At 58.7% G+C, this 12929-nt stretch overlaps 1 protein-coding gene across 1 annotated transcript; it reads right to left on the bottom strand.

Moving 5' to 3' along the window:
* Nucleotides 1–2774: 2774 nt before the first annotated feature.
* On the bottom strand, nucleotides 2775–11429 carry Nt5dc4 (5'-nucleotidase domain containing 4). The gene is given in 21 exon segments (XM_048810408.1): nucleotides 2775–2859; nucleotides 3731–3887; nucleotides 4851–4959; nucleotides 5213–5371; nucleotides 5516–5549; nucleotides 6904–6907; nucleotides 7537–7707; nucleotides 7813–7879; nucleotides 8120–8245; nucleotides 8842–8874; nucleotides 9056–9139; nucleotides 9347–9391; nucleotides 9571–9664; nucleotides 9978–10029; nucleotides 10128–10157; nucleotides 10160–10248; nucleotides 10332–10427; nucleotides 10507–10582; nucleotides 10585–10623; nucleotides 10716–10771; nucleotides 11329–11429. Coding segments are annotated over 21 exon segments (1707 nt in total).
* Nucleotides 11430–12929: the final 1500 nt, after the last annotated feature.

Below are 12929 nucleotides of genomic sequence, written 5' to 3'. Positions count from 1 at the left end.
ATCTTCTACCAAAGGATGTGGAGATGGCTGGTGCCTCAGCAGCCGCAGGGGACGGCACCTTGCTCTCGGCTGCTCATTGGGGAGGGTCATGGGGAGTGGCTCATGGGAATGTGTGCCTGTGCTGAGTGCCAGTCTCGTGTTGTCTAGGGTGGTAGTTTAGAAGAGATGAGTGTAAAGTGAATTCTAAAAGGTGATGATCAGGATGGTTATGGGCAGCACTGCCATTCAGAGTGACCACGAAGACACCAGGAGGTGTGCGGCAGCCCTCCTGTTAGCATCCTGCACGGCGGGCACTGAGTCTACCCGCCCTAAGCTGCTCCTCATGAGAGCACTGGCTCCCTCAGGACCATCTCCCACACAGGCCAGGCATTTTCAGAGGAAGGGGCTGTGGTCACGGGGGGCATGTGACCGAGCCTGGACAGCCAGAGCCCACATCTCCCCAGCCAGGAGCATGGACTGGAGGTCGGCAGGTCTAGAGAGAACCCGTGAGGCCTCATGTCCCTGGCATTCGATGGAAAGGATCCTTGGTAGAGGTGCCGACAAGATGATAGCCTTAAATTGGGATTAGCCATCTGACGACCACATGACGGGACAAAACCTGCCGGAAAATAACTAGCTTCCACACAGGGTCAACGGCGAGCCGGAGAGCGAGCTTGTCAATGACATAAATTGGCTGACTGTTCCTGGAACTGGGGACCCTGCATTTTTCTTTTACACAAGCCAATAAATCCCCTTTTTTCTTAAGACCATTCCATTTAGTCTAATTTTTCATTAGGTGACAATGAAAACTCCTGACTAAAGACCACACATACACACACCTTACACACTCCACGGATGTCTCCACATTCTCTCAACACCTTGGTGACAGAGAGGGAAACTAGCCAGACACTGAACGCCAGGGTGATGACTTCAAACTTGAGGCTGCTAAGTCCAGAGCTTTTAGCTCCTGGGTAAGGACGTGAGAATGGGCAATGGGGCATGGAGATCTGAGAGACCGTCACTACTCCCCTTTGGCCAAGCAGGAGTCATGCAGTGGCCCGGTCACCTCCTACCATGGGATCATGACCCAGAGTCACTCCCAGACTCCTGGGAACTTAAGGTTGGAATTGTACACTGGTTCGGCTGCTGAAGCCGGCCCCCTGTGGAAATGCACCTCCCAGCAGCAGCAGGAGTGATGCAGTCAGGGCTGCAGTGCCAGGCTGGGTCACATGTCCTGTGGCTCTGCCCTCCCTAGGATGCAACCAGTCCATATGGCCAGAAGTGGCTGCCTACCAGCTCCACTCTCAGGCATGGAGTGGGGAGAAAGGAGGGGGAAGATGCACCTCTCCTAAGGCCACAACTTGGAAGCCAGACACATCATTTCTGCTGCAATGGAGGGGCCAACACTTGGTCACATGTCCCCAGTCATCTTAAAATATAGCTTGGAATTGTGTATCAGGTGGCCTGTTAAAAATCCTTCCAGAAATGGGGAAGCCACACACACCTTATTAACTAAGGGATAGAAAAACGGGATATAAATGTGACATCAGATTTCATAAAGAAAACCTCCATTAAATGAGTGGCCCCACATGGAAGTGCCTGTCCCACTCTCCCGCCCTCTCTTGTCCCAGACAGGTTCCCAGGAGCTGAGAATTCTAAGCCAGAGCTCCTTGAACTTCCCCCACCCCTTCCCACAGTTCTCCAAGCAGACTCCTAGTGGTGAACTAGGTACTTCTTCATTCAAGAAAATGTGCAGCAGTGATAAGTGGTGAGCCAGAAGGGCCTGACCCCAGGAGTCTAGTGGGGACTCAAATTCACAAATGTAAACAGTCAAGTCCTGAGAAAGAGGTTACTGGGCCAGGGGAGAGCAGGTATAGCCCAAGAGAGGCAGGGACCCTCCCCTCCTCTAGCCTCCTGCCTCAGTTCTCCTTCTTTCTCCTCCTCTCCTCTCCCCCTCCTCCTCCTTATTCCTTCTCTTCCCTTCTCTCTCCCCCTCCCTCCCTGTCCCCCAAGTCTCATCTGCTGACTATCCCTCAGTCCTCTTCTGTATTCCCTCTACTCAGGGCAGGAATTCTAAGGGTGGATTTTCGTAGTATTGGCTCCTGGACGACACTTCAGGAAAGACCTGAACTGGGAGCTGTGCAATGTTCCTGCTCAAATGCCCTCCTCCAGCCCCCCAAGAGGATCTCGTGTTTGAAGACACAAGGCCAGAGCCGTCTGGTCCTGGCCACAGAACTTTGGCCCGCCAGACCTGCACCCCTCTTAATGCACAGGACCTGCTCAGAGGGGACACCCGGCGCTGGCCTGCTCTCCTCAGACATGCCAGCGCACCCGCTGCTGCCGACCGCAGCAAGAGAGACTAGGGAACAGCAGCACGAGACGCACCCCCCCGCCCCCGCCTCGAGGTGCGCCCTGCGGTTCCCAACACGGAGGTCCATGCTGAGCCTCAGGGGACGCAGCCCACAGCACCCGGGACAGAGCCACAGTAGGAGCGAAGTGAACTAGTGAAGGGCACAGAGCAGTGAAGCAGTCAGGGCTCCTCCGCGTTTCCAGACGCAGGCACCGCGAACCGGCCGTCTGGACCGGGGCTGGGGGAAGGTCACGGAGGCAATCTTCAGCCAGTCCGGTTTTATTCTCATTATGTGACAATCGAAGTGATAGAGACAGTATTTTTAAAAAGAAATAAAGACGCTGGCCGGGCCCCGCAGCTCAGGGCTGAGCCAGACAGGTCTCCACGGTCTAAAACTGCCCGTGGGGAGGCTTCAACCAACTGCCCCTCCCGCTGTGACTCCCGGCTATCTGGACAGCAGCTCAAGCCCTAGTCCAGGACGGGGTCGCCGTCGCCGCCCGCCGGTCCGCGGCGCCCTCTTGGCCTGCAGCCTGGCAGGAGGAAGAGAGCGGCCGTGGACCTTTCCGCCCAGTGGCCCCAGCCAGGGCTAAGGGGCCGGAGGGACCGCAGCCCGCGCTCCCACCGCCCGAGAGCTCGGGACTGGCAGCCGGGAGCGGGTCTGGAGAGCTTTTGACACCCTGATTACAGAGCGCATGCGCTGGGCTGGGCTTGGGCAGGGCAGGATACCGCTCCCCAGACCTCTCTCCATGCCTCTCTGCCTTCTGGCCAGCAGGGAGCGATCGAAACACGCGGGTGAGAGAACACATTTTTTAAGATGTCACCTTTAAGCCGGGTACCGCCCAGCTTAAAGGTGACATCTTAAAAATCAAGCTGGACAGCTGGGCTGGCAGCAAGGACCCTGCACAGGGTTCGGGACCACGACTGCCCCTCATGATAGCGGTTGTCTCGGCCCATACATCAAATGATCTGAAATACGGGTCCTCCCTGTCCCCAAAGGCCGCCTGGAGCACCTGAGGGAAAGGTTTGTGGGGGGATGGGCCAGCAGCTGTCTGCAGAGGTGCAGGGCACCAATAGCAGCTCGGCCCTGTTGGGCAGAACCTGTGGCCTGTCGTCCTGATGCCCCATTTTGAAAGTCAGTATTTAAATTTCCCCCTTTTCTAGTCTAAATTGAAATTCATAAATAATTATCTCCACAATTTCAAATTATCAATTTAATGCTCTAGCTATAATAAATGAAATGAAAAGAAAATCCATTTATAATAATATGTATTTCTACACAAGTATTCAAGAATGACTCCAGTTGAAAACCAAAAAAAAAGCCCCTGTAGATTTCTCAATGCTCCAGCCCTTGGTAGCCCCAGGCCTCTGAGGTCCTCAGCCCAGCAAGGCAGCTCTCTCCACCACTCCCGGCCACTCACCCTCTGCCTACAGGAGAGCAAGCAGGAGGCCGGGTCCAGACTGGCCTGTTCTTGCTCCATGATGGTCTCATGAGGCATCTGTAGGGACAAACACAGGTGGAGATGGAGCAACTCCCTTGGTGGGAAGGTGCCCAGGATTCCTCAGGTATGCAGAGTCCCCAGCCCACAGCTGCAGAAGGAGCCCAGGAGGGTCAGCAGGGGGAGGAGGGTTCCGACCACTGAACCTGACTATTTCAAGCCAGCACCATCAAGGTCAGAGTTCTTTAGATGACTCACCTGGCCACTTGGGGCGCCCTTTCTTCTCCTCTCTGGTCTCTACTTATGCTAACAGCACAGGTGGTTACACCTGGGAACCCCCAACCCTGTGTTGCCAGTGGGAGCCCTCCAGCCCAGCCCTTCTGGGAGACACAGCCCAGTGCAGGGGACAGAAGAGTTGGACAGCCCTGGGTTCAAATCCAAGCCCTGTGGTCTCTCAGGGTGATAGCAAGTGTTGTAGATCTTCTGCTCTTTGATTTCACCAGTGGTATAATGAGGATGATAAGACTCTCTTTGCCGGGATTTGGGGGCAGGGGTTGCTATGGATTGAACTCAGAGGCACTCAGCCACAGAGCCACATCCCCAGCCCTATTTTGTATTGTATTTAGAGATAGGGTCTCATAGTTGCTTAGCGCCTCCCTTTTGCTGAGGCTGGCTTTGAACTCATGATCCTCCTGTCTCAGACTCCCGGGCCGCTGGGATTACAGGTGTGCTCCACTGCACCCAGCTGCTGGGATATATTGAGCAGAATCTTTGAAGAGTACCCAGCCCAGGGCAGGAAATATAGCCAATTGCCAGTAAATGGTCCCCTCTTAAACATCTGGAAGGCAACTGGGGAAAGAAGGGATAGGAAATCCTGAAGACCACTCTGCAGTCCAGATCCTTAGCCACAGACTCTGCATCTCAGAAGAGGGAAGCATGATGGCTGGTTGGGAGACTGACATGTGTGCGCTCCAGGGAAGCCCCTCACTGCTCAGCTCCTGCCCGCTGCCGCTAGCCACCCGGAGTTTAGCCCAGGGGCATGCTTGGTCTGGGGGTGGTCGGGGGAGTTGCAGCCTCTACTGTACCACCTGCTGCCTGCTCCTTGGAGGCCACCCTGTGCTTCCGGAGGTGGAAGCAGATCTTCCTCCCTGTGACTGGCCGCATTATTACCAAGGGACTGGTGAGGAGGTGGGTCTCCATTTAAAGCAGGGGTTGAGGTTGGGCCTGAGGAGGAGTGTCCCCAGCAGAGTCAACTTCTAGGCAAACTTAAATCTTGTGTTTTGTTTTGTTTTTTGTTTTTTTAGTTGCAAACAGATATCTGCAAGGTTTTGAACCCCTTATGTCTGAAAGATGGGGACTGAGTCTGGGGAAACTTGCACATTCATGGCAGGGCTGGGGACCAATGGGTTCTTCCCAGGAGGACCGGGAAGATTCGGCAGAGACCTACCAGTTCCAGGACGGCCCTAAACAGCAAGTTGAGTGGGAACCGCAGGACATTGAGGCAGGTAGCAGTGTAGAGGTCCGCGTCGCGCATCAGCTGGCTGGAGAAGAGGGTCGGGCGGAAGCCAGGGCGGAAGCCAGAGCGGAACAGGCTGCCCATGGTGCCCTAGCACAGGTCCAGCTCCGGGTGAACCTCTGGCCAGAGGCAGCACATGAATGAAGACCCCAGCCCACCTTGACCTGCACCCCCATGGCACTGGGTGCCCACCCTCAGGGCAAGCACCCCTGCTCAGACCAGGCCCTCTCTCACCCTCTCCTCCTTGAGGACCCAGGCCTGTGTCCACCTGCAGAGAAAGAGCTCAAGGCTGTAATCCCACAGACAGCACATTTTTGGAATGGGGAGCTCCGTACTTTGTGACTGGCCTCACTCTAGGCTTCCCTCTCAGTGACCTGCCTGGTCCCGGAAAGTGGTCACCCAGGACTGAACCCACAGCCAGACAATAAGAACTTGGGCAGGCCCCCCTGTCCAGCCCCAGGGCCCCCCAGCAGCCCCCCACTGCACAACTGGGCCCCGCTTTCGGGGCCTGGAGAACTAGCTGGGACATTGCCTCCCAGGCCCCAAGGTCACCTATCTCCCCCTCTCTGTGCCCTGATTCCTCATCTGTGAAGGAAGGATGACATGACAGTCCCTGCCAGCCCACCTCCTAAGACTGTGGGGTGAGCAGACGGCTATGCTTCGTGTGTCTCGTGCCTGCAAAACCCCTCATTGTTGGTCCCAGCTGGGCCTGGGATTGCCGGGCCGCTTGACTCCTTTGCCTGAGCTGTGAGAACTGCCCAGCTCTAGTGACGAGTAAGTCAATGACGCCATGGCAATGTCCTCCCTTCTCTTTTCCCAGGACCCATCAGCTCACTGGTACTAAATCACGTTTTCTCACGCCCCATCTCTGGCCAACAGCAGACTTGGATCATAACTGGGGAGGTGGCCACATGAAGACCCAGCCCAGCAGGCAGGCCCTCCTAGAGAAGGGGCTGAGAAAATGGCAGGACAGAGGGCAGAAACAAGCCTGTGGACTGAGCCCTCCTCAAGAGCACGCCACTGTCGTTTCAGTATTGGCCAGCAGGGGACGCGCTGGACAGCAAGGCCAGATGGCACTGGACAAGGTTGAGGAGACTCAGACAATTGGGCTCCTGGGACTCCTCCCCTACTGGGCTGGTCCCCCTCACTCACCACCCAGCGCTTACTTGAATCTCCTTCTTGATGGAGTTGATGTTTTGCAGCCCACAGATGCTTCCATACATATGCCTGGTACAGAGATGGCCATGTGACCCGTGGAGGAGGGGAACATACCTCCCTGGCTGCTGTGGAGGGGCAAGGATACCCACAGGCATCCAGTGGGGGTGCAGGGATGGGGTGTGCACATTTGTGAGTCCATGCTGGGTGGGTTGGGAAAGGCCTAGAGGTCTCAGAAGATGAGTATCTCAAGGGGTCAGCAGGTCCCATAGTCCAGTCTACTAGGGAAGCCCAGCCTGAAACACAGTTGGTTTTCCAGAGCCCTTGGCTCACTTCACTGCCAGGCCTGGGCATGGGACCCTAGCTCTCCACCCCTCTCCTCCCAGCCTCCCGCACCCCCAGAGAGGCCAGAGCTCTTATTGGTACAGATCAGCAGGTGTGTGTCCAGGCTCTTCAGCCGCTCTGACCTCTCTGAAAACCAGACAGGGAGCAATAGGGTGAGTGACAGCGGGGTCTGCCAGGCCCCAGCCAGGGGTCTCTGCTCCCCCACCTGTAATATCATGACCCCTTAAGTCAGATTAAGACTTTGCCCAGAGCAAAATAGGGATGACACAGGCTGCGTAGGACAGGTGATCAAGACATCCAGGGAGTCAGGTGACCTTCATGAAGTCACAGGGCAATGACTCAAACCCAGCAACGCTCAGAACAACAGAACAAACATTGTCTTGCTCACAGCACCCCTGCCCCAGGGTGACTTCAAGTACTTCCTGGGTGGGAAAGCCTGTACCTTCTAAACCCAAAGGCCTCGGGCAGAGGGAGGGCCATGTGAGGAAGGAAGTCCCAGCCCCAGAAAAGCCCCACGGATCTGGAGCAAGAAGATGAGGAGTGAGTCTCAGCTTGGCGCCCACCACCTGGGTGACCTTGAGCAACCGGCTTTACCTCTCTGGTCTGTTTCCTTGTTTTTAAATAGATTCACCTGCAAAAACCACAGAGTGGACAAGATTCCTGGTCGCCACCAACCCCCCAGAGGAAAAGGGGGAAGGAGGTTGGGCAGCGTGGATGACCAGCACCCTCTGCTGGTACTGGTCTCTGTGGCTCACCCTTCTCTCGGGCCCAGATGCCCAGCTCTCGGGACAGCTCAGGAACCACCAGGCAAGTCCGCCAGCCCTGCTGCTTCTTGGATTTGATGATGTCCCCAGAGATGTGGTCCCCAATGTACAGGATGTCCTTCCCCCGCACCCCAAGTAGCTCGCACACCACGTCTCACGAGCCTGCCCCACAGAGGGAGGACACAACTCCTTCCCTGCTGAGGCAGCTTGGGAGATGGACCCTGGCCAAGGTGTGCCTGCGGGACATGGGCACCGCGAGAGCTGTACCTCCAGAGTGGGCAGCACAGTGCTGGGGGGGCCCAGTGTAAGTGCCCACGTGGAGCTTCCCCGAGTCCTAGAGGGCAGAGGTGGGCCTGAGCCAAGGAACCACAGCCCCTGTGCCGGTCAAGAGGACTGGGCAGAGCTGGCAGGAGCAGCCTCGGGGGCAAGGTGGAGGGAGGAAGGATACTGTGGGGCCCTGAAGTACTTCCGTGCCTTCAGGGACAGACAGGGTAGCAGAGGGCAGTGGACACATACAGGTCACATCTAAGAGTGGGCAGTCTCCCCTCCAACCACCTGTCAAGGTAGACAGGACCTCAGCACCTGCCATTATCGTGTTGACCTGTCTCAGGACCATCCCCTCTGCAAAGAAGCAGGGCTTCTGTGTGTCCACCACAATCTGGTCGAAGCAGGACCTCCAGGGCCTGGCTGGGTCCTCAGCCTGTGGGGCAGGGCAGGGGGCAAGGCATGTGCAGACACAGGGGACACACACAGCCTGGGAAACTGGACCCTGCCAATCCCCCGTGGCAGCCTCAGGCAAGATGAGACATCTGTGGGCCCAGGAACCAGGAGATCTCCCCTTACTCAGCACCCCCAACCAAGCTGGGCTTCAGGAGGGGGCCCAACAGGTGCCCTTGGAGGTGGGCACTGGGCATTGTGGGGGTCTTAGATTAGCCTCCAGGGCTCCTCACAGAGCAAAAAGAGAGGCCCAGGGGCATGTCACACACAGAGACACACACACAGCAAGGCCCAGCCACACCTGTGTCCAGGGTTTGAACTGGTTCCCCTCCCCTGGCCCTCCTTACTCTCACCTCACCTGCCCTACCCCCCCAAGACCTCCCCAAACACCTGACTGCCTCTTTATGACCCCCAGGAAGCTGAGAGTAATCCTGCCCTCACCCACCAGGAAGCTCCAGCAAGGCCAGCCATGGAGGTGACCACTCACTTGTCTGCCCCTACTCGGAGGAGGCTGGACAGAGGGGAGGCCTGGCCCCTCCTCCCTCACCCAGCCCCCCCAGCCCAGCCCAGGATACTCACCTCACCAGCAGCAAACAGGTAAGTCGTGATGGCCTGGCAGGGGCAGGCCGTGGTCAGGGCACAAGCTTGGGCGGAGCCAGGGGGCTACACCTGCCTCTGCCCTCACCCCACTGTGGCCTCCTGGAGCCACGGGTGAGAGACGGTGGGATTGTTCATTCCTCCGAGGCCGTGACTCGGGCCCGAGGTGCCAGCGGGAGTGGGACAGCACACTCACATCCGTGTGCTGGTAGCTGCCGTTGGTGGCCAAAAACACCTTCCCAACCTCCTTTATCTTGCCGAGCAGGACAGGGATCCGCGCCTGGCAAAGACGGACGCCTTTCTAGGGTTTCAGCCCCCGGGAGCTGAACAGCCCACTCTCCCAGAGCAGGTGGGCTCCAGGCCGGGGGACCCAGAGCAGCAGCAGATCAGAGCTCCGTGTAACCCCTAGGGAGATGACCAGGGTTGGGCAGCCTGCGCCCTGGAAAAGCCGGAGGGCAGCCGCAGCCCCAGACCTGTGGCCACTCACGTCCTGCGCCACGTATTTCTCCAGGGTCCTCTCTTTGAGACAGCCCTGCAGGAGGCGCAGAGCTTCCATACAGCCTGCCCGTCTCCACCCCGGGCAGGAGGGGCTGGGACCAGGCCACCGTCCTCAGTGGGAGGAGGGCAAAGGCGGCGGGGACTGGGGGCCTCGAGGTTGCCCAGGAAAGCCAAGGGAGGCAGGCAGAGGTCCTGGGGTGCTGGGCCACTCACCGACTGGTGGACGTTATTCATAGCTTCAGTCACATCCTGGAAGAGGCTTCGGAAGGACCTGAAGAGGTTCCCATGCTGATAGCCAGTGTCACAGCTGGGACAGGCCAAGAGAGGACAGGGGAGGCTGGTAAGCAGGCCCGAGGGGACCACCAACACTGACCCTGAGTGGCCCTGCACTGGGCTTACGTCCCAGCCGTTCTGAAGGGACCACTTTGCTGAGCTCCCCTGGGGCAGCACAGGCCACAGGCTTGGGTGCCCCTTGCATGGGCCTTCCTCCTAAGCTCCCAGAGTCCCCCAAGCCCTCAGAAGGGCCTCTGCCCCTTGTGGGGCCCCCTTTGGGGTTTGGCTGCTGGGCAGCAGCAGTGTCCTACTGGTCACCCCAGGGCTGGGCAGGGCAGGGGACGCATTTGGTGTATCGGGAGCAGCCAGCGAAATCGTCCACCAGGCAGCCATAGGTTTCTGGGACGGAGAAGCCAGTCAGTCCCGGCCCAGGAAGTGAGGCAGCCGCCCTCAGGCCAGAGCTGGCAAGGACGCCCCCCGCCCCCAGCAGCCCTCACGGGGCAGGTTGAAGAGCGTGTTGTGGACGTGAAGCGCTGACGGTCATCCCTTTGTATGAACTTGCTGGGGTCAAAGCTCAGACCTCTGCCCTGGGGAGGAGGGGGCTGGGTGCAGCCAACGCTCCCTCCTGGTACCTCCCAGAGGGTGGCCTAGGCCCTGGCCATCCCTTCTATACCTCTAGCCACCCCCACCCCATCCCTTACTCTGAGAGGAGGGTGAAGCCATGGGCAGCCACCAGCATGTCCCCATGGCCATGCACCTTCAGCAGCTTCCCATAGAGTGCGTCAAACACCAGTCCCCTGGGGATACGGCATGGGGACTGTGGGAGGGGGGGTGCCAGGGCTGGCCACAGCCTCCCACCTGGCCAAGCTCCCTCACCTGGTGGGGAAGGAGGGGTCGTAGGAGTAGCGCAGGAACTCATGTGGGTACCCAGTGCAAACCAGGCGCTCCAGCACAGCTCAAAGGACAGTGCCTCGAAGGCAGGGGACTGGTAGGCTACAGAGGACCCAGGCAGACCGGACGGTTGGTGCTTAGCTGCCTGCCCCTTCTGCCCAGGCCTCAGGTATCCTGTGCTCCAGCCCCCCCACCAGCCAGGGTGCAGTCCATGAGGAAGCTGAGGCACTGGATCTTCCCCAGCGCCAGGCTGCATGGACAAATACCCTGGAGGGGGAAGGGTATGTTGGGATTCACCCATGAGGTCCCTCAGAGTCCCCAACCCTGCTAGTGGGAACCCATCAGAGGCCCGGTACCCCTGCAGTGGCAGAAATAAGGGGAAGTGAGTGAAGCCGGCTAGGGCTCCTTGGGCCCAGAGTGTCCTAGGGCAGGCCAAGCGTGTGAAAGCAGGCCGGAGCACGTGCCCAGGGGTCCAGATGTGAGCAGGGAGCCATGCTGCTGACTCCCATGGAGGACACGCCATGCTCCCCCACTCCCAGGGGTGAGGACACACAGCTGTCAGTGTGGGGGTCAACAGGTTTGGTCAGGGGTGAAGGACAGAGGCCCCTGTGGAGGCAGGAAGAGGTGGGGACTCCCTGTGGGGTGTCTTGTCAGTTTCCGCCTGACAGGGGAACTGCTGGGACCTCTGGAAGGTCTGTCTGTGGGGGTCTCTTCCCACTTGTGAGCTTAGAGGAGCCATTGTGCCACTCTGCCCTGTGGGGGTCCCAGGCCCAGGCCCCCACCAGCCCCTCCCAGTGCCCATCTCACCTCTGGTACCAGTTCTGCATCGGGTCTGGAGAGGCCAGGCCCTTGGAGCCCTGGCTGGGCTCCTGCGGCTCTCCCCTGGCCACAGCGTCTACAGCAGCCATGACCCTGAGGCAGAGGAGGTCCCTCCCCAGCCTCCTGCACACTATCAGCGGGGCTCAGCCACTGCCCTGTCCCTCAGAAGCCTCAGACCCCACTGACCAGCCAGTCCCACTCTGTGCTCCCGGCCCCCTGCCCTCCTCGAAGGGAGGAGCCAGCCAGACAGGCGGGTATCTCCTCTGCTCTGGAGGGTGCAAGAGGGACCAAGGAAAGACAGCTACTCCGGGCGGGCCACCCTGCAGGTCTGGGGCTCACGCGTCCAGAAACCTCAATGACCTGGAAAGTTGAGGCATGTTATAAATAAGGCCGAGGAGTTAGGAGGCAGGACCTGCCGTCACCCCAGACCTCACGATGAGCTCGGACTCTTGTTTCCACAAAATTGTGACACGTCTGGTAATCAAATCTCCCAGCTCAAGGCCAAGGCCACTTCAGAAGAAGTGGCTTCTAGAAGCATGAGGAGGGCTTCAAAAGTGGCCAGACTGCTATCTCAGCATCAAGGAAGCAGGGCCTCCAGGCAGAGTCCCAAACAGCCCCAAGGCCCCCAGCACCACCTGCCCAACAAAGCAGCCAGTCCACCCCCAGTTGCCGCTGCAGCGTCCAGAGGCCTGGGTGGGGTGAAGGGAGGCAACCGGGCATGTTTCTCCCTCCAAGATGGCCACACTGCGGGAAGCGAGGCACTGGGAATGGATAAAAGTCATGGGGTGGTCTGCAGGACGGCCCCCCTCGACAGTGGCAGGCCAGCAGCTGCCAGGCTGGAGGGAAGGTCTGGCGGCCGTAGACCGGGCCACTGGGCAGGTGCCTGCATGGGTGGACTCAGGCAAGCAAGGAGGGAGAGACAGATGGACGGACGGACGGCAGACTGTATGTGACAGTCTTCCCTGGGAAGAATCAAGCCTCAGAATCCGAGGGACCCGTGGAGTCCCTTCCACCCCGATTCTGTGCCGACTGCCCACTCCTGCTTCCTCTTTCAGAGCCTTTCCCACGCTGCACGGTTCCTCTTTGTGTCAGAAAAGAGACAGAAGAGGGATGTGTGGTTACAGGTCACCAAGCAGTCCTGGCCCCACTGCGACAAAACAGCAGGTGTGACAAGTGTAACCTGCTTCTCCTGTTGCTGGACTTGGGGTGTCCCTGGGACCCTCCATGCACCTGAGGGCAAGGAAGCCATGCGCTGGTGTTGAAGGACACACTGTCCCTCCGTGTTCCTCAGGACACTTCTCCAGGGACTCCCTGGGTTGTGCCAGCCATGCTGGGAGTTGGGAAGGGCGTCACTCGGGGCCTGGATTGACCTGCATGGGCACCCCCGCCACTCCTCCCGGTGTCGCCAGTCGTCACAGTGGCTGAGTCTCCACTGGGTTGTCACTGGCACAGTCTCTGCTGCCATCTCAAAATACAGCAGACTGCAGAGTCCCTTGAGTAACTGAGGGTGGCCAGGGAGGACCGTGAGCTGTCACAAGGCCATCTCTGAGGCACGGCCACCGGTGTGGGGCTTGCTGAGCTGGACACTC

This window comes from Marmota marmota, unplaced genomic scaffold (genome assembly GCF_001458135.2).
Source record: "Marmota marmota marmota unplaced genomic scaffold, marMar, whole genome shotgun sequence".
Lineage (NCBI taxonomy): Eukaryota > Metazoa > Chordata > Mammalia > Rodentia > Sciuridae > Marmota > Marmota marmota.
The sequence above is the reverse complement of the archived record's forward strand: the minus strand, read 5'-3'. Positions and strand labels throughout refer to the sequence as shown.